The sequence below is a fragment of the Aptenodytes patagonicus genome, chromosome 12 (genome assembly GCF_965638725.1).
Source record: "Aptenodytes patagonicus chromosome 12, bAptPat1.pri.cur, whole genome shotgun sequence".
NCBI classification, from domain to species: Eukaryota; Metazoa; Chordata; class Aves; order Sphenisciformes; family Spheniscidae; genus Aptenodytes; species Aptenodytes patagonicus.
The window spans coordinates 1,987,762-2,009,614 of record NC_134960.1 but is presented as its reverse complement, the minus strand read 5'-3'; the positions used below and the strand labels follow the sequence as shown (position 1 = coordinate 2,009,614).

The window sequence follows — 21,853 nt, the reverse complement described above, 5'->3', positions numbered from 1 at the left end:
AGTCTTGCTATTTCTGAAATTCCATCTTCTCTCATAGTTTCCCTTCTTCCAGCTCTACTTTGCAGCTTTAACGCAGTCAACTTTAGCTTTTCATCAAAAAAATGAAGTCAGCTTGGCAAAGGGAAATTTAATCATAGTTCATACTAGATAACGACTAACAATGTCACTTAGAGATACCTTATCTGTTATGTGCACCTTTTCACTGCAATTAAAAATAAAAAACTCATTTGACCTTGACTTGAACCACCTGGTCCTGGCGATGTAGTGATGCCCTTAATGCTGGAAAGCCTTTCCATCAAAAAGGTGCTAGAAACACCCCCTGCAAAACACCACGGCATCGCAACGTGATGCTGCGCTGCGATACCCAAATTAACGTGGTGACGATGCAATATTGTGATCATGGATTGACAAATGTTTATGGAGTGACAGATGATGAAGAGAAGAGATAGAAACAGCTGAGAAAATCACCGCAAGCATTGCTGGGCCTTATTCTTACTCATTCTCAGGCCTATTGCAATGGCAGGGGGTAGGACCAGCTTGTAGGCTGAACAAACTATCTGCAGCAGTTATCACAGAAAATGGATAGTATCAGTGAAAACTACCTCAAAATTATATCGTGGAATTGAATGAATGCAGAATATGCATAATAAAGTTCTCAAGCTTTTTTCCACTAACCTACGGACACTGTCGGAGTGGGTAATGATCGTAGCTTGCTCTTCCTGCTGGTCCCAGCTGGAACTTTTATTTGAGTAATTAATACTGCAAACATGCCCAGTCTAGTCTGGCTTTTCTACCACGGCTCAACAGCACTTTCTCATGGAGGAAAACAAAGAGAAAAAATGAGATAAAACTACAACAGAATGAAACCTGTACTTACAGCTATCTCCCAAAGATGATCATCTAAATTAATTACTAATGAAACCAGATCTGGAGTTCTCATCTTTTCATTACTTAGTACGTATTAGAGAGCTATGATCAGATATGTTTCTGATGTTACTGTTCTGTCCAGAACTTCCAGTGACATTCATGCTGACCTGCTAAGCCTCTTAGGAAATCTAAGAAAAACTTCAAAATCTTACCAAAAATACAATTTTTTTCCTAAGATAATCAAGCCTGCAGAAACCCTTTGGATCTTTTTGAATGACCGAAACAGTGGAAATTCGATTACTACACAAGTGTCAGCGTCACTGCCTTGTTGAGACAAAGTTCAGATCTTTTTCTTCCCTGATGCTCCTCAAACAAGCAAATAAATGTCAACACACAAACTTTCTAGTTAGCTATGTGTAAACGGCACAATATTTTTTTCCTTTAAAAAAAAACCCAGACCAAAAGCCCCTATTACACCACACTGTGATTACACAAATTTTTCAGGACTGGGCATATCCGAGCTGTGGCAGGTGCTGTTTTCGCCGGAGCTCGGATGAGGGAGCTGTGATCTCAGATATCTGAAGAAGAGTGGCTGCCGCAGGGAGAGCGCCTCAGGTACACTCTGAATTCTCCGCTTTTGCTCCAGACAGTAGAAATGATTTTAAAGACTGCCCCAAAATGAAACAAATAGTGTAGCAGATGAATATTCCCACATGGGCAACGAAGGATCCCAAGACACAAGGACAGAAGCAGACAACCACGGCTGCCACTGGAGCTCACGCATCTTGGATATAGGCTCTACCTAGGCACAGCCTTCGCAGCCTTACCTGGGGGTGCCGAGACAGCTCTCGCAACGCCGAGACGGTGCCGCTGCACCACCGGCACATCTGTAAGTGTCCTGGAAATGAAAACAGCACACTAGGACAACCGGCATTTTCAGACTAGGCAGCTGCTTAATTTTACTCCTGTTTTTGTTATCTCTGGAAACAGAAGCCAACAGCAGATCTCTGAGTAGGTTCACCAAAGTTTTTATTTTTGAGTTTGCCTACCTCCTTTTATTAATGAAACTGCTATTATGCTCTTCTTAGGTAGCAACCATCTCTTTTTCCTAGAAAACCAAAGAACTGCTAGCAACAAAATACATACTCTCATTGACTCTCATAACAATTCAGAAAGTAGGCAGCATTGGTGGAAGTTTGTCAGCCTCTTCAGTTGGGTAACGTTAGTAGTATATTAGATTATTTGTTTTTCTGAACCTTTTATCTTCTTTATTCTCCTTGACAACAATATTGACAGCTACTGTCCTTCAGATTCAGGACCCAAAAAGGTTGGTCATTTATAAAAATCCCTCTATAACAACCTTTTCTGGGACAGCGCTCTAATGAAGTTGCTGTAGTTAACAACAGTGACCGCTGAAACACAAACAGCGTCATCCTGCATACAGCACGCGTTCTCTGCAAACGCGTCTTCTGAGTGCCAGACCCCGCGCACGCCCCTCTGTAGCTCTGGAAGGGACCCTCACATGCCTGGCGTTGTCCAGCCCTCGAGCAGAGCCTACGGCGCTGGCGCAGCGTGTCCCTTGAAGCGGACACTCCTCTTCCTCCCTGCCTTTACCTCTGCACTTGCTGAACGATAACAAATGACTCTGCCCAGACCAAATATGCGTTTCAGTCAGCTGGTATGAAGTTTCCTTCCTTTTGCAATTCTTTTGTAACTCTTCACATTAAAGGACACCTTGTTTGTCTGCAATACTTTCTTACAAAATATTTTTGAGAATAATGAATTATCATTAATCAGAAATACTTAACGCGTTAAAATTGGTAGCACTTCTCCCCAAATCCCCCCAAATTATTGCTCCTGTACACTGCAAACCAGAGCATGCATCTTGCTTTCAAACAGCTACACAGCATTTCGTATGGATTAAGCAAATGTGGCTTCTCCTCCACATCTATCATCTGTCTATTGCGTGCTTAAAAAAAAAAATAATTGAATAAATCAAGTCTTAATTCCTCATTCGTGATGTTCAGCAGTTTTTCACATGAATAGTCCCACAGTTCTCTAAAACAGGTAGACAGTCATAAGTTGGACTCAAACAATAATTACTATCTTAGTATCTTTCTTACCTGTGTGGAAGGAGGAGTCGATTTTGATCTCTCGCGAGCTCTCCCAGATGCAGGAGCATCTGCCTGCGGGAGACTTTCAGCTGACACACACTTGCCGGTGCAGCTCCCGTCCGCTTTGCTGGGGGACGGGTCGTGCTTCAAGGTCGCCGTACCAGCAGCATCAGAGCTGGGATCGCACCTGCTGGTCACGCTCAGCGGGGGAACAAAAGCCAAAGGAGGAGAAACATCTGGTGATTTTTCTTTGGAGAAAACTTGGCAGAAAACCTCATTGTTTTGCACCTTCCTGCTCCCGTTTGGATTGGAAACCTTGCCAGGAGGCCATTTGGGATGCGACAGCCTCTTCTGCAGGGGCGGCTTATGCAGCAGGAGGTGTTGTGAACTACCTGGCCTTTGATTAATCTTTCGTTCCATGTATTCAATAAGTGCAGTATGCTGGATTTGTTTCAGCTCCGTCCTGGAGATACTTGAACTGGAAAGTGCCCTCCCTCTGTTCTCCAGAGTCTTTCTCCTAGCTGCCACTATATCTTGCTCAGTGATTTCATCCCTGACTTGACTCCATGGTACTTCCTTATCTGCCAGCTGATCGAGTTTCTCAGGTTCAGAATAACACAGTTTCTTTTGCTCCTTTGTTACCCTTTTCCTTCCCCCTATTCGACCTGTTTGTGGCCTCTTAATTTCTTCATCTCTATTGAAACTTTCCAAGGATTCTAAATGAGAAGGGGAACAAGGAACAGGTTTGGCATCCTCGCTTGCACTGGATAACGAGAAAGACCTAAGGTGTTCGATTGAAGGCCTTTTAGAGGGTTTCTGTCTGAGTCTAACGGGCAAACTCATCTGCAAGTCTTTTCTTTTAAAGGAGGTTTCTCTCAGAACCTTTTTCTGAGCCACTTTAAGTTTCTCTCTATAGTCGTTCTTGAAACTCTCATCCGTGGATGAAGCAGGACTCCCAAGAATGAGATCTTCAGTCTCAAGCAGGAGATCATCAGCACTGCACTGATGGTGGTGGTTGGTCCTTTGAAGCTGATTGCTTTCCCTTTGTATCTCTAGACACCGTGCTGAGGCAGAGTAGCTGCTTCCTGGAAATTCCCTTGGTGAGCTCCTTGAGTCCTCTTGACATTGGGCAAGCTTGTTGTGGTGCAGGATGTTGGTGGTTTTCCCCCCAGAAAGATAGTAAAGCATGGGAGTCGTCTGCCTGGTTATTTGTTCACCAGCAAGATCATCCTGAAGCTGTTTTAAGAGCTCTTTTTGAAATTCAGGTTGAAATTTCTGAACAGGAGGTTCCTCTTCTTTTAGATGCGTGCTAGGGTCAGGACTGCTGTTATTAGCCTGTTTTTCTTTCTTGACTTCATGTAAAAACTGAGATGTGGAATCTTCCTCCGGTCTGAAAAAAGACATTTGGTTAGTATTATCATAGCATTGCTTATTTCCCTGATCCGACTCCTCACAGAGAGGGTGCTCCGCTTCTACAGTATCGTAGCTGCAGGACAGTGATGATCTCTGCATTTTGGCTTGCTGACTCAGGAGTGGTTCCCTAACGTCACTCCCAATTTTTCCTTCGGAGTCATAGCACTGATTTTCGTCTGTACAGCTGTTCAGCTTCCTGGACGCATTTTTAATTAGAAGAGCATTCTCCATATATTTTAAGTCACAACTGTCCTCAAACACATCTTGATCCAAGTCTGAATGCAACTCGGCACGGAGCGGGCACTGTTGGCCGGGTTCTGGCACTGCGCTTCGCAGATCTGCTTCTCTGAAAGTTGGCTTACGCACACTGCAGGGATACTGTTTGTCTTCTTGTGTATCATTAACAGTGCTAGGGTTGGTATGCACCGGGTGGTAGGACCGGGAGTTCATCTCTTCAGGAATTTTATAAGCATGAACTGAAGTATAAGCAGAAAGTATTTTAGGGACATTAGCCACAGAGTCAGTCCTCAAATATTCTTGAAAAATGAACGAAGAAGGTCTGCTGAAAATGTGTGGATTGCTTCTCTTCATAGGTTGTTGGGATGAGCTCCACTCTCCATTTTCCTCCGTCTTTAACCCCTGAATTTTTGATCTACATACCTCGTTTGTAGAATCAGAAGAAGAAAGGCCCTTGTTTTCCAGAGTCTTTCTCCTAGCAGCCACTATATCTTGCTCAGTAATCTCATCCCTGTGTTGACTCCATGGTACATCCCTATCTGCTAAGCGATTGTCCTGCACGCAAGGAGCTGGCTGCACACTACACTCACTGTGACTTCCAGAGTTGCGTCTCCCTCTTGAGTTTTCAAGGTGTCTAGCGACTTTATAGCTATCGAGTCGTGTGGGAGGAGAAGGTGGAGGTGCAGCCAGAGGCAGCGGTCCCTGATTTAAAGTCCCTCGGGTAGGAGTGCTTCCACAGCGTTCAGCGGGACTGGAGCTGTGGGAGTTATTATGGATGCTCAGGTCTGGTACCTTGTATGGATGCAGGCATCTGAGGTCAGAGTTTGCTGCACTGAGATTATAAATACCTCTTACATATTCTGAGTCCATGTATGGTACCTGCTCTGGAGGCAAACAGCAGTTTTCACCATAGCACGATGGGGTGGGATACTCTGGAACATTTGATCCCCCTGAGAAAGAGCTGTAAGCAGAGTCTACTCTTCCAGGGAGGTGCAAGAGATGATCTACGCTGCCGATCGACTTCGCTGGTGAAAGACAATTACCATTTTCAGGAGAGGTCACAGGCTCTACCAGCTCCCCAATTCTGCCACCTTGCCTGTGAGTCCATCTTTCTATCTCATTCCCAGACGAAGCCATGTTGTAGCATTTCCAGAAATCAAAGTCTGATTAAATGTCCACAACTGAGTTGTTAGAAAAGCACATTTTTCTCTGTAGTCACATTCCAATAATATCTAGAGGATCCTAAAAAGAAAGAGAAACACGTGAGAAAGACTCAGTGGGAGGATTCTGATTGCAGTTGGGGAGATCAGGCAGTGAGCATCGCCCACATGCTCAAGGTCAGAACTTCAAAATAGTATTTAGAGTAGCCAGAAGTAAATTTCTGGCTTCAGTAATTATCAGGATCTTGGAATGATCATTTCCTCTATCACAAACAGAGCAACTAAGTCTTTAATAACAAGAGTTCTCCAGATCTTCATTAAATCTAAGAGACTATACATACAATTAGAAGACGCCCTCTCATTATGATTGCAAAATATCAAGGGCCAGAATCAAAACTAGTTTCTGAATCTGTCTAGAAATAAATCTGAGAGGTTGAAAATCCCAGCTCAGATGCTGCCTAATCCTGGAGGTGCTTAAATACAACATGCACCTGGTTGGCTGAAGTTTCAAAGTGACTTAGAGTTGTGCTTCCAAAACCGCTCACAACCGTGGATCAGTGCCCAGCTCTCATTCTGATGGATGCAGCCCTGACCTAAACAGCATGGGGGTTTGCAACTACGTGACTGCAAGGACATTACACAACGTGTGCCCCAAACCCCACCAGCGCCTCCGCGTTTCCTTTCAGAAAATCTCACACAGAAATATGAACACATGGACAGTTAGTTGGACGCGTCAGTGCCCCATGGACAACTGTACTGAACAAGCAGTGCACAGATTAACCCAGAAGAATTATCAAATAGGAAGAAATCATGATTATAATCAGTCTTATCAGCCTCCTCCCCCCTCCTTAAAGGCTTCCGTTGTTCCTCAGAGAAGCAAGAACCAAATCATACTTTATTTCATGAACATGATGAAAATGGTTTGTCGTTTAAGTGAGCTTCCGTGCCATTTCCATCTGTGCTCAAAAATACATATCTTGGAAAACCTTTCCCAGAGGCTTACAGAAAGTGGCTTGATGAGATGATAGAGTATCTCGATGAGAGATTCTGCTGTCAGTAACAAATCACAGATTTTAAAAGACAGCCAAATGTTTTTATGACTGATGCTGAGAACTCCCCTGCAAACATAGCAAATGTACTAGAAAAAGCACCAGCTTAGAGTCCATGTACAACAAATACACAATTTTTGCAGAGTCTAGAAAACAGTCTGTGTTTATTAGCAGCACTTGACATTTACTCTCTGATTGTTATACACGACGCATGCAGGTTTTGTTTAACAAATGAGGTTGCAACAAGCAGCCCACTTAATAGGCCAACAGAAGACACACCGGAGGTGGTCACACTCTACCAGTGTGACCCCCTCAACCACCTCTACCAGCTTCAAACCCCTCTGACATGCTCACAGGTAATACAAACCCCTAATAAAAGACTGAACCTCGCAAGCCAGACAGGTACGTACTAGCCAGTGACCTTGTTTAGTAATTCTCATTTAAATGAGTTCTAAAGACTGATTAGTTATTAAAAGAAAGCAAACAAACAGTCCTGAAAACCTTTGGTGACAAGCTGCTCCATGTGACATCTTCTGAGGAGATGCAAACTGTTTCCAAATCCTACCAGAATATTACATATGGCAACCTGTTCGGTGCGGTGGATGCCCCATCCCTTGAGACATTCCAGGTCAGGTTGGACGGGGCTCTGAGCAACCTGATCTAGTTGAAGATGTCCCTGCCCGCGGCAGGGGGGTTGGACTAGATGACCTTTAGAGGTCCCTTCCAACCCAAACCGTTCTACGATTCTATTATCTGTTTTCTTCAAAAAAGTTGAACTCACCAGACCTTAATCTGCCATTCCCAATGCCGTACTTCTGCAGTGGGGCCTCATAAAGCTGGCAGGGAGAGAGGTTTCAGGGGTGATGTTGCTGTTTAATCAAAAAAACTTCCCATTCCTGCCTTGTTTCAAAGACAGTCCTGGTATCATTCATTTTGAGCCAAAGGAAGAGATGGATAGGAGCCAAAATACACAAGTTAATCTATAAAGGAAACTTGGACTGGTGGGGCACAGTAAATAAATTAACTAGTTTCTGGGAAATGAAAACAGCATAACACCACACAGTGGGAATTTCTGCTGGGCTTTTTTTTGAAATTTCACTAAGAAACCGACTCCAGGATGCCTGGAGAAGTTCTCTCTCTCTTTAGAGATGATCTAAAATGCATCTGTGAAATTTAATCGTCTATCCCTGAATAACAGGGTCACACAGGAAACATGAAGCATCAATGGCTGATAACGACATTCCCCATCCTTTTCACGATGGTGTATTGAAGGATTTAAAGAAATAAAAGCCTTAGATATCTCGTGAAAGGAAAACCTTGGATTTTCTGAAGCTACAGAGAAAGAAAAGCAGCTGAGAGAATGATTGCACTGACACTAAATGCAGAATCAGACTGTACCACAGTTGCTATCACACCGCTGTTACGTTATCTAAACAAACAGACTGCACCTGAAAATCTGGACCACCGCAGTGACTGCCGGCTCTCGCTGAGCTGTGCAAGCTCGGTGGTATCTGGAGGTGCTGGGAGGTGCACAGGATCAAACCCTGTGGGAGCCACATTCCATGAGAGAACCAGAAGGCAGATTACTCTGTCATTCTTATCTCCATTTTTTTAATCAAAATTTTGTTCCAGTGGAACTTCTCCAAGCAGTTCCATTACTCGACGGTTGCTATTAATAGACCGAGCCAAGTCTTTGTCTGGGATGTGCTGGCACTGTTCCACTGAAGTTAATAGAGCTACCCTGATTTACAACGAGAATTTGGCTCTAACTTTTCACAGCTATGCATAGAATTTAAATAACGGTTGTGCTTTGGTTTATGTATCTCAATGAAAGTACTCTCTTGGTTTCCTATACCAGTGTTTCCCAAGATCTCCTTCCCCCCATTATTTCAAGCTACCTGTTCGTGATTTACAGTGAGGTCGGCAACAGAGTGAAGAATTTTTGTCTCAGGTTTTTATGAAGATACCAGAAATAATAGGAAATATAATTTCAATATCTTAGAAGACCGAGGTAGGAACATCTGACTTGGAAACAGCAGCAGCAAGCACTGAGTCCCTCTTTGCAGCAGGTGCAGGAGGACATTGCAGCTCATAGGACATTCCCTCCTCCATCTGCTCCTCCTGTGCAGTCTCTCCCGTTGCCTGTCTGAAGCTACCTGCAGCCTTTCCTTCTGCTCCATGGAGAAGTGCCAGATAAGCAAGAGGGCTTCCCCCCGCATTGGGTGCCTCTGGTCCCACCCTCGCCATGGCTCGCATTTTGCGTATCTGTTTCGCTTAAGACCAAGTTTGCAATTTCACATCCTTGAAGTGACTGAAAAATTCTAAGAACTGAAGTAATATACTGTTCTCCAGAAGCCTCTGCTAAAATTTAAATAATACGATACTGAAACACATCTTAGGGAAAACCTGTCATATTTCTTTTGGGGAAGATGCTTCCTAAACCCTGGAAGCAGAATCATTGATCTCAATGTGTTCAAAGAACTACGTGAAAACTGCCTTCTCTTTCACATGGAAAAGAAAAAACCTTAATGTACTTAAAACTCAACTGACATTAACAATGATGTTCTTGTTCTCCTCAGTTGGTAGGTGGTAGAGCACCCTCATGGACTGCACCATCTCTGGGTCTTAGCAATGCCCTGGCAAGGCTTTAATACAACGTGCACGTTCCAGACAGGCTGGCAATATTTTCATTGTAAACCTCTGTAAGCAAAAAGAAAAACGTTAGATTAAAAGTATATCAGAACCAAGAACACCGGAAGATGAAGGGAAGCGTATCAAGAGTGTGTCACTCCATGCTCAAGGAAGAAACAAAGCCACCAACAACCTATTAAGATCCAAAGTTTTGTTGTTCTTTGTTTGCATGTTTTAAAAAAAGGCTAACTTGACTTCCATCCACTTATTTATTATATTTACTCCAGTACTACCTAGGAAACCCTACACAGGGCACAGTCCTCTACGCAAAGCAGTTTGCAAATATAAAATGTGCACTCTTTGCTCTATAGATCTGACAAACTAGACAGATGAGATGAACAAAAGCGTGGAAGAGAAACAGGGTCTCCGTAGGGAACGGGACTTGTCTAATGCTTCACAGCAGGCTGATGGCCGGGGAAGAACAAAACCCAGATGACACAGGACGTTGTGTACACAAGGCTGGTCTGTCTCTGGGCTAAGATAATGATGTCTTATGTCTCAAAACAAGATTTGTTCCAAGTTTCCACCACAATAGAAAAAAAAAAAATAGTAGTGGCAAGGCAGTGCCAGGAAATTCACACTGTTACAGCCCATGCTGTACGTCTTCTCAACTCAGGCACCAGTGCTTGCATTAAAACTTCTTCACCCAAACATTTACCAAATCCCGTCCCTGAGCATTCAGTGCGGGTGAAGAGTCCTGCTGAAGTCTCCAGTCCCTCACAGACAGCTGTGAAAACACCAGTCACCACCTCAACCTCTTAATTCTAGGGAAAGGTGGTTTGTATTGCACAATCTTGAATTCCTTGCAACCAACTTAGTAGGTCAAAGCCTCACGTCTCTGGCAAATTAACTCTGTACAGAGAAAAATCAGCGACTCTAGACTGCAATTAACAAGTTACCTGTCTTTTAAGGGCAAGCTTCCTTCCACTTACAGTTTGTTCTTGTTTGACCTCATTTACATTGTATTAGGTGCTGCTAATTGATCCATAACTCACCTGCAGTTATATACAATGCTTGCCCAAAGTGTCACCCATCTGAAACACAGGTTATTTTCTTTATCAAGCCTCTGATTTATCCTCAACAACCCAGGAAAAACAGCCCCTGGCACTGAACACAGCCACGCAGTACATTTGCATACCTGTGCAGTTCCCTTAAAGTTTACCAACACAATCTTTCCATCAGAGAAGCAAGAATGAGCATTTTCCTTAATAAACACAAGCAGAGCTCAAACCTTCTTTTGAGACTGGGCTATTGGTGTTTATGGGTGAGGAATTGTAACTTTGGAAAACCAAACAGGATTTCTCCTCCAAAACACTACGGAGACAAAGGCAACACCCTGCTAACATGTTGGCATGTGGAAAGCTTCAGAGATCTATTTCTGTAAAACTGCCCTTTTAAAACAAATGGCTCCATGGAAATAAAGGGGGAAAACCCAGCTATTAATCCGTATCAAACTACAATATGCAACTGTTCTCCAAGCAACGAGAATGATAAGTGTGTGAAATGCAAAGCAAACACCGTGACCCACCTACCAATATTATGTCATGTACATGTTTGTGAATGACCTGTTTCTTATCAAAGGGTAAACACCTGATGTAAATATTAGCCAAAATTCTTCAGATTCCGATCAGTTGCACAGTCTGCAGCGCCTGACCCATCAGTTTCCAGTTTCACAGACCGTGAGATCTAATCGCTACCAAAACATCATCTGTGAGACTCCTGCTTTAGCAGACAATCTTACTGGCTGTCCCAGGGAAGCCTAGAGAGTCTGAAATCCTGGGGAGGGCGAGTACAGAGTCTCTGGCATCACAGACGCCTTCGGTAGGTCATCAGTCGCTGACCTAGCAGAGGTTCCCAGATCTCCCCGGATGGAAATCCATGTACATGCACGACATGGATGCATTCTCAGTGACTGTATCTCATTTCCAGACATCTCACATCTCAGTAAGAGCTGCTCCTTTGACCAGAGTGAAATATCCAGAAATTCCAGACAAATGTCTGAAGTCTTCAAATTCCATCACTTCCACATGATTGTTGAAAGGGCGAGAGAAGGGGAAGGATATCACATCCAGGAAGGTGTGGCTGTATGATCATCTTTGTGCCCAGCGTCTCTGAAAGCCACTGTTTCTCTCTTAGCTTTTTTTAAACTATTATTTTTTTCTAATCTATACTCAGCAATTTTATCCCCTAGGACCTTCAGCTTTAGGTTTCAAACAGGAAGGCAGCATAAGAGAACACATCAGATGACATCCCCTTCAGATGACTGGAAAACACACATTCTGCTAATCTGTATTTTTCTTGCAAAGATTTCTGGAGACTCTAAAAAACCAGATTTCTTATTTAGTGCAACTTCCAGAACTATCATGCAGGTAGCTAACGGTTGCCGAGGATATCATACATCAAAACCCAAGGACAAACTTTCAAGTTTGGCTTACACAGGCGCAGTGGGAAACTTACCCTGCTACTGAGAGCCAGGGGAAGTCGAAGTGTCAGACATTCTCAAAACAGAGCCTAAATGGGATTTAGAGGTTTATGCCTTGTGTGCACAGAAATAAGTTTCACCATAGTTTGAGGAATGTAAACATTTCCACTAAAAACCATAGATACAGACTTAAGGCTTTCTGGAGCTATGAAAGTATCTTGAGTAATTTAGAGGAGGATGAAAATAATAATGCATCTCAATACCCCCCCCCCCTTTTTTTTTGGAGGGGTGGCGGGGGGATAGAAATCTTTCAAAACTTCCTTACTTAGCCATGCCTAGCTCTCTGGAGAAGGAGGAGATTCCTGCTGACTAGCGTGGGAGCTTGGCTCGAGCCGCGATGCCACAACAGGTCCATCCTACACCTTCCCTGGAGTCATTTCCCACCCAGTGATGACATCTCACTGCTGGACATGAACGTGTGGCATTTCAGTAACGTGCATACTTGGCTGATGAAAAGCTGTGGTCCAAATAAAATGCTTTTGGACCCGAGAACCGCGGTCCGGTCTCTGGCCAAGGATTTAATGAGGAAGACCAGGTTTGGCAACTCTTCACAGCCCTGTGAGAGACCTTTTCTGAGCACCCAACAGAGTCTGACCTTTTAATTAGAGCAGTCACCCGCCACATACTTCTCCATTGTCCTTGAATTCCCTGACTTTCCTTACTCAGCCTCAAAAATTTCTATTGGCTTCCATCATCATTACTCCCTAATCTACTGAACACCAAACATTTTTGTTTCTACCTCTGAAAGCACTTCACAAAAAAAATGCTTTTGCCAGAAATCACAGCTTCATCCCAAACGTATGCATTTCTTTCCAATCATTTCCATTTCATCCCTTCTTACTTCATCACAATTTTCTTTCCTTTTTTTTTAAATCTAATCAAGTTCATTTGATGCCAGAAATTTACCATCCATACTGCTTTTACAGGCTACAAGAACAGACTCAAAAATATTCAAGAGCATTAAAGAATTACAGACTCCAAAGAATTCAAAACTTCAGAAAGAAAAAAAGCTAATGATACTGTTCAGACATGTTCCTTTAGAATTAGTATATATTATCCAGTAGCCTAGAGAACGCAGAAGAAAATTCAAACTAAGTAAAAAGCCTTCACTAGTCTCCTTCCCCCCACACACAAGAGGTTTAGGAAGAAAGCTGCTCTTTAACGGCAGAAAACTTTTCCCTCCCCTGCTTGACTCAGTACAAATAGAGAGGCAAAAAATCTCAAAATAGATCAGGACACATTCAGAGGACTGCTTTCTCCCTGATGGATAAGCCATCATATTTTAACAGAGAGCAAGGAAAAAGAGATTTGATTTCCAGGAACAGGGTAAGCTGCAACATGAGCACGTGCTCATAGATCAGTGGTAAGAGCAGTCTCAGAAGATGTTTTCTCATTTCTACCTTGTTGACTGCTTGCCTGCAAGGCTGTCCAAGAAACATCAGAGAAAAATAAAGTTCTCATAGTCCCCCTGACCTACTACTGACTGCACCGAGCTTCCCACAGCTTCGGCATCAAGTCAAGCCCACAAGAGAAGAAACTGGCCTCTCAATAGGTGAAATCCAGTTCAACATCTCCTTCCACGGATGTGTGGTTTGACTCCAGAATAACTAACAGTAAGAGCTGGTTAGTGGTCTGTGCAAAACAGTTTTAAAAATATGTCCATTAGTAACAGCCTGTAATTAGAAAAATCCAAGTGCTTACACCAGGCAGCTCCACCAATTGCCACGCATCCTAAACCAAACGTATTCAGACTTTGTCTGTCCTGGGCTTCATTACAGCTCTGGGAGAGCTAAATCTCACTCAAACTTACGAGTGAGAGTTGGCTGGCTGGGAAATGCCATAAAGTCATCTTATCTTTTGAAGAACAGTGGTTTTCTGGCAGCTGTACATGCTTTCTTCTGTTATAACATAAAGCTGTTCTCAGAAGCTTAATGGATGGCTCTGTCATTACAGCCCAAGAGGCCCAGACAGAAAGCGACTGCAGACTCCAATTTCTCTGTGCTGCAATTATGTTTTCCACAGACAAAACTGCCATGAGAACAAACACTGCTGCTGCTGCTCCAGCTTTAGACCAGATCGATCCAGAGGCACCGGGCTGGGTATGGGGCAGCGTCCAGTTCACACTTAATCAAGTGGGATTATATATATTATTTATGTATATAAATATATGTGTGTGTGTATTTAGATTATGGCCTTTAAATGTAATAAAGATGGATTAAACAATTCATTCTCTGCTCCTTAAATTTAATGAGAAGCTTTCTGCTGAACTTGGCGAGCTTTAGACTGCGTACTATGAACTTCATGAACGATACAGAAACACTCGCACTCCCTTCACTATATTCCCAAAGTCGTTCCCATCTAAGGAGCGCCTACACGTAAAACGTTGGGCAGAGAATCCTGCCAGATCTTCCCAGAGCGGAGGGATGGCACGGCCAAGCCGGCTCACCCAGGTTCTCCCAGACAACAGGAGAGCACAGTAGTCAGCTTGTGCTAACTGGAAAACTTCGTAACAGCGAACGCAGGTGAGGAGGAGACTGAGCACGTGAGAAAAACAGAAAAAGAGAGAAAGGGAGCAGAGGTGTGGCAATGGAGCTTCATCTAACAAAACAACCTCCTTGTACCTCAGAGTTTATCTTGCAAACTTTAATCATATACTGTCGCTACCAGTAGGACTATTTGCCTTACCACAAAATCGTTTCAGAGTCCTACAAAGGGAACAGGACGCAGCACTCTTGCCTCCTAAGCACTTCTCCTAAATTAATTTTTTAATAACTTACTACCCCCAATAAAGCATGTAACTTTTCCATTCTTTCATAGCCCGTTGCCAGTCTAAAATGCAATTAGCAAACAATATTAGCACTTCCATTTTCTTATATACAAATTAAGGATTATGAAGTAATATTCATTAATTTGGTATTAAAAAAGCCATTAGCTCTTTAACTTTCTTATTTTGACATAAGAAACAGAAACTATTCCTTTCCAGAGGATGTCTGTTTTCAGTCTAATTCATCCAGATGTTCAACATAATTGTGCCTGCCTTTGGGCTGAGGGAGACAGTAATGTAATATCCAGTTACAATAGAACATTCCAGTGGAATAAGAGAAAAACACCAAATATATACAAGACATAATACGTCAGACTGGTCCACTCCTTTGGCAAGTACTGCATTCAAGTATATTCCCGTATCTTTCATTTGGGCAGAATTCATAAGCATTTATTCTTAATCTCACTAAACATTATTATCACTGGTTTCCATAACAAACAATGAGAAACTGTATTAGTAGTTAAAAATAATCTGGAAATATCTATTAGTTGTGTTACTACAGGTTTAATGATGGGGGGCAAGTTGCTCGGAATCACGGGCAGAAATTAAGCACCTGGTCTGCAAACAGTATTCAGACATGCTGCAAAATTGGCAGGAGACGTCAGAGGAAAAAGACTGGGGAAAGCATAAATTCCTTTCATTCTGGGAAAAGGCAGTGCCTACAGCAATAATGACAGAGACTTTAAGAAGATTTTAACTCCACCTCTGACAACAGGCGAGTAATTGAACAGAGAGAGGTGGAAGTTTCATTTAGAGGATCGCCTGGTTAGCGTACAAACGAGAGATCAAGTGATTCCCTGTCTGCATCACTTCATGCCAATTAGTCCCTGTCCAAATAGAAAGGTGCCAGTTTTTTCAGACATGGCTTTCTACACTTAATGTGTTCTACGGAAACCTCCCCTTCAAGTTCCCAAATCGGTCATCCATAACCTGCATTTCACCATCAGCCTCGCCACTTGACCCTCCAGCATAGGCAGTGTTTGTTACGTGCATTTGTACCAAGGTAACTATTTTCTGTGTAAAAAAGTCTAACTGCCAGACCTCCTACCTCCTCTATTTACCATGGACCTAGATTTTATTTATTCTGCAAAAAAAATACATAATCTGCACGCCCAAGGGTGGAGCAGAGCTCCTGCACCTGTATTAGACTGATGGTCATACCAGAGGTGGCACACTAGACCGTCCATGTCCACAACAGGTGTGAGACTGGTCCCTTACACATTATAACACGCTAATAATTTCAGCATTTTAAAGATAAATTTTCTGGTATAAATTAAGTTCTGCCCTCGTTCACTTATTTGGTCATATTCACGCATTTCCCTATGAAAAATGTCATCTCACACACGGAGAGATACAGAGGATGAGCCCTGAAGTTCAGGCTGCCTTGTGTAATCACATGTGCCTAAGGCTGCTTGCAACCCCAGGTTAAACATTTCAAAATGTGGTTTTAATATTTTCCAAGATATATCCTGCTCCTTCACCTGTTTTCCTGCTGTTACAGAAGGGTGCCTCTGGATGGGAGCAGATGGACTTTGGCAGCAGATGCTCTAGAAGAAACCCGAGAGCCGAGTTCGTCTTTGGTGGGGAGAAAGGATCAGTAGAAATCACACTTCGACACTTGGTTTTCCAACGTTACTCCTTCTTCTCCTGCCACCTCCACTAGCTCACGCCTGGGTCTGTTGCTACTGGATTTACAGCAAACAAGATACAAGCAACACAGAGTAACCAGAATGTTATTCTCATTGCTTGCATAAAGCAAATATACAGATAGGCATCACAGCAACTGCTGAATTACAGAGAGACAATACATACCAGATACAGCCATCTAAAATATATACACACACTGAAATTTGGCTTAGTTACCTCTAGAGATCTGAGCACACGTTCACAGTAAGTATAGCTAGCGCAAATTTTCTACCTCCAATTTTCTCTTTAGAAAACAAAAGCTAATGCTTTGGGTCCACATTCCAGCTACGTCCACAGAAAAGATCTGAAAGTCAGCGGAAAAGAAATTGTAAACATCAGAATCTGAAGTGTTTTCAGTGCAACTCGTACCGCGTCGGAGGCGATTTCCCCGATCTCTCACCTGGCCCGCCACGCGACCGGGATGTCTTGGAGGCAGCGGGCGGCTCCACGCACAGCCCGGGCATTAAAGAGGCACAAGTGACTTTCATATACAACTCTCTGCCTCAACCGGTGGAAACTGCCCTTTGGTTTATTACATTCCGCCGTGCACAGCGTTACAGTGGCAGTGGAAAAGGAAGGAAAGCAAACAGCAGGCTCGGCTATTTCATTATCTCACCGGTCAATTATTAACGATGGTGCTTTTTCCGCCCAGCCGTTGGGCAGCAGCCACGACTCCCGCGTGGGCACAACCAAAAAATTCCATGAAGACGCTGCCAAGGCCACAGCAGAGAGAGCAGGCAAGGCCCTTGCCCCGCCGGGACCCAACGCACTCCCCTCCCGTGCATCCCACCAGGACGGCATCACCAGAAGAGCATCCTTCGCTCCACCGCACCTTGTCCTTTGCTGTCCCCAGCCGGGGGTCATAGCGCACTGGCCAAGAGCCCTTGCTCTGGGGCAGCTGAGAAGCACTACTAGACAAAAGCTAATTAAATCCAACTGAACGTAGTTAGATTTAAACCAACAACGTAGTTAAATTTGATTTTCTTAAAAAATTACATACTACTTCCAGAGGGGGAGAGAAAAAGCGTTGTACAATAAAAGTTAATACAGTTCAAGGAAACACTGAAGCTGTGTTTTATATGCTGTGGGGTTTCTTTAAATGGTTTTGGTTGTGGGGGTTTTGTTTGTTTTTGTTTTTAAGTGTTTTGTTCCTAAAACAGCACAGAAGGCACACAGACTGAGGCTTTCATCTAGTTTGTGTGACTCTGAATCAACTCAAGCCTCTGCAGTAAATTCTTTCCTGCCTCCAAATATATGTGATGGAGCCCGATACAAACATTTTATAACATCCTTATCTGGTGAGATGAATTCCCGCTAGTTTCCAGCTGGGCTTAAAAAATAAGCTGATTTTATGCCACTGTTTCTTTCCTCAAACTAAGCTGCCACCTGGATAACACCACGCAGGCAACAGCTCTCCGATTTGTTCTTATGTATCATCTCTCAAGGGAAAACTGGGGATTCCTTCCACGTTTCCTACAAAAATAATCCGCTCGCTTGTGGCTACGTTCAGTTCTTACGTGGTGGCAAGGAGCAGACTGTTCTCCAGTGGGACGCAGATTCAGCCTTTGGGTTTTGCCTGGCTTCACCACACTCTCCAGCCGGGCGGTGCCGAAGCCACTGCAGAGAGTTTAGAATCCGTCCCCGGTTTACTGAGCAGCAGAAGCAGGAGGGGACGGGGATCGTTTTGTTGAGAAAATCTCAACTCCACATCTCCTGTGCATGCGGAGAACACGGGAGCCTCTGGAATACAGCTCACTGATGATTCAGTTATCCCATGTTTGAGGTTTCTGTGCAAGCAACCGTTCAGGCTCCTCTTCAAAATCCTGCACACAAATAGGCTACCTCTAAGCCTAATTTTTTCCACCAGCACATGATGTGATCAGTAACTCCCAGAGCACAGAGAAGGGCTCCCGGGAAGTTACTCAGTAACTAACTCGGTGTTCAGTCATTGCATTAAATACTGTTTTCACAAAGCAGTGCCTTGGTATCTGATCGAGTCAAGTGTTCTGCAGCAGGAGCCGAGGGGACCGTTTCCAATGGTCCTAGAAACGAGAAGAAAAAAAAAATCTTGCACTGCGTGATGCCAGCTTGGAAGGAAAAAGACAAACCTGGAGCAACGCCTCCCACCAGGTCACGAGCAAAGCTCTCGTCCGGGGACAGAGCTGGCAATGCTGGTCGTGCCTTCTCTGCGCTGGAGGTTTTGTGCATTTCTTCTGTAACAGTAAGTTTTGTGCAGGTATGTCAGAGATTACCGATTTGTTGAAGCGCTGCAGACAAATGTGACCCTAAGTCCTACATGAACAAAAGAGGTTCAAACATACCACAAGGAAAAGAAAAAAAATACAGATAGCCAAAGTCATCATTTTTCCACCCTATGCCTCAGAATGTGGATGCACTAACTCCTCCCTCTCCTGGGCACAGCGGGGATAGCTGAATTCAGCAGCTAGGCTACTAACTTCGGAGAATTTGGTTTTAGTGCCAAGATTTGCCACAGATCTTTGTAAGGTTTGGCCCTTACATTACATTGAGGTTTTTTGGGTTTTGTTTTTGTTTTGTTTTGTTTTTTTTTTAAGACATTTGAACACATCGAGGTTAAGATCGCGTCCAGGCTTTTCCAGACACAGCACAGCGCCCGACTTCTGCCTCCTGACCGCTCTGGACAAGAACTGTACAGACATCAAAGTTCAAGTGTCCTTAAATGAAGTGTCTCTTGTATGTAAACTGGGGATAAACAACACTCTTCTTGCCACACTGTTGTCAGGATAAATCCATTAAAACACGTGAGACTCTCAGAAGCAAACACAACTTCCCTCCTAACCTGAGGATGCTGAAAGCTTCTGCAGGGTGGAGACTGTTAGCAACAGCTCGGAGCAAATCACTGGAAACTCTGCAAAACAGTGCAAAGCCTCAGAAAAACAGCCCTGTCAGCACCGTATCATGTAACCTGGAACTCTAAACCAGCAGAAGTTTTACTAGTAGCTTGCAATAATACACAGTACTATGCATACAATAATAGCATTCACTAATTATAAAATTATTTCAAATATAAATCACATGCCTCCAAATGCTCCTCCTAAATTATAAACCAGTTGCCTTGTAAAGAAGTTATTAAATACTATATATGGTCCACAGCTCTAGTGATTTGTATCTCACAATGGCAAATTGTTCCAAGGCTGGATTCAGCTGCGTTACGACCGGGGAGGACAGTGCAGCCACGCTCACCTGCTGAAACCACAAGCATGCGAAACACTCGGCAGAGCTAACAGAGAGCAGGGCTAGAGCTCCTTCCCGGCCCCAACCGTCACAGTAAATCCATGTTTCACAAGTATTAACAATTAAACCTTCCCACTGCCTTTGCGTGAAGCGCTGTAGATTTGGGCTGAATAATTGCGCTTTGCTCTATCCTCAGATTCAATCCCAGGACAGCAGAGCTGCTCAGGAGAGACAGCAAGAAAAACGCACTCCTGAGAGATGGGGGTTAACCACAGCCCTGCCCCGACTTAAATGCGCTAGTATGTTTAATGACTAATAACGGTTGAATGAGATGTGATGGAGAGACCCCAAAAAAGAGAACTTACAGCTGCTCTTGGCAATTAAAAACACTACAATACATTAGAATCAGAGAATACGACAGAACCAAGGCAGAAACCGTACTGTCGTGCCAGACACAAGCACACCAGCCATTCATTCATCACCACTAGGAAATAACTGAAGTATTCTCGGGAGATCTACAAGTCATGAAAAAGCATGCTTAGGTTTGTTATCTATAAACTCACATGGTAACAACAACAAACAGGGCCAAGAGTAAAAACAATCGAAGGATTTTGTAAAAACAACAGAGCTGAGGTTCTTTTTATCTGTCCTTGTGTTCCTAAATGTTTAGAGTGCGTTTACATTATGTTTTCAAACTCTTCTTCACAACCAGAAATACCGATATACACGGTGGATTTCTTAATTGAGAGCTAAGACCTGCAGGAATCCTTTGATTTTTACAGCTAATGCTTTCAGAGATGCATAAAAATCTCATAATACTCATGGTAAAGATGTCAGTGGTTGCCATCAGTATGCCTCTCCTTTCTGAACGCTGCCACAGTCACTGCACAAAATTGCCTGGCAGTAAGAAAAGCAGTAATTAGGATTACGGGCCAAAACTTGCCTCTTAATGCTACTTTACAGAACTTCTGCTTAATCTGCACATCGCTGGGATGTGTTCTGCACTTGTGTGCAGCTCCTGAAGGCAAGGACCTAAAATGCAGAAAACATCAGCGATGCACAACACCCAAGGGAGATGTCTGCTCACCGTTCACCGGCATCTCGCGTTCTGCCACTGCCCTTTTAGCACTAGCTGTACCGTACCGACATCAGAGGAACGCTGATGGACTGTAGAGATATCAGATAAACATAACATTAAAATAATTTCTCACGGCTGTGACAGTCTTCTTTCACACAGCCCCAAATACAGCAAATCGGTCACTGGTTACTAGGGTGAGTCCCTTGAGGCAGCAGGATAAAGTAAAAACCACAGCGACCTCGGTGCTTCCTCGGCCGCCTCACGCAGGCAAAGAGCTGTGGGCAGGGCTGATCGGAGCCCCCCTCGCCCCGCAGCGCTGCTCCCTGCGCATCTGCCTTCCCAGCCTTTTCTACCAGGTGTGGGAAAGTGAAATCCAAAGGGGGAAGCAACACGAACAGCAAACGCTACCCATAAACCCCTCCAATCGCCCAGTGGGCTACTACCTTTCAATGTTATTTTCATTACTTGGCATCAGCTGGGATACAGATGGCTGCTCGGAGTTCCTGGCTTCAAAAACTAGGTCAATGGTGGCACAGATATATAGTAAAAATAAAAATCCTGGGTTTTACCCACTAAAACCATCCAAGTAACAGCAGTCTAATAGACAAAATAATATCCCTGAGAGACCTCGTCAATCCCAGACTTCACGGATGTGGCTGACCGACCTAGTAACCAAACTAACTAGCAGGGCAGAGACAGTGTTATTATAGACACATATTCATTATTTTTTCACTAGAATCCAGTAATTCCTACAGGAGTCAATCCTTCTGACTGACATCACAGCAAACAAACTATTTTTTAGCATTTCCTATTATTTAGTGAATTGTTTGGTAATAGTTTCTAGAAGAAAGGTAACGCAAAGCCACTACTATTGTTCTAAGTCATACTGATCTACCCTGGATCGAAGACAGGTCCCCGTGTTCCTTCAGTCCCCAATTCGATACAAAATGTTCTGCAGCCAAAGCAACTTACAGAAGTTCCCTTTGCTCATGCTCCTTTTAAGGCCGGTTTCCCAATTCAGAGCAATACAAGCAGTTGC

General features: G+C 43.6%; 1 protein-coding gene across 9 annotated transcripts in view; it reads right to left on the bottom strand.

The window, feature by feature from the left end:
- SHROOM1 (shroom family member 1) overlaps positions 1-21,853 on the bottom strand; it is a 39,812-nt gene that overhangs the window by 6,830 nt on the left and 11,129 nt on the right. For 2 of the 9 annotated variants that reach the window (XM_076349737.1, XM_076349746.1), the window contains exons 1-6: positions 16,924-17,127; positions 16,701-16,827; positions 16,319-16,522; positions 9,391-9,540; positions 2,991-5,873; positions 1,695-1,765 (exon numbers count right to left, since the gene is read on the bottom strand). In XM_076349737.1, coding sequence (XP_076205852.1) covers positions 1,695-1,765; positions 2,991-5,768 — 2,849 coding nt within the window. In that variant the 5' untranslated portion in view covers positions 5,769-5,873; positions 9,391-9,540; positions 16,319-16,522; positions 16,701-16,827; positions 16,924-17,127. Of the gene's footprint in view, positions 1-1,694; positions 1,766-2,990; positions 5,874-9,390; positions 9,541-16,318; positions 16,523-16,700; positions 16,828-16,892; positions 17,128-18,040; positions 18,154-21,853 lie in introns of those variants that run through there. The other 7 variants (XM_076349738.1, XM_076349739.1, XM_076349741.1 and 4 more) reach the window with 7 other exon arrangements.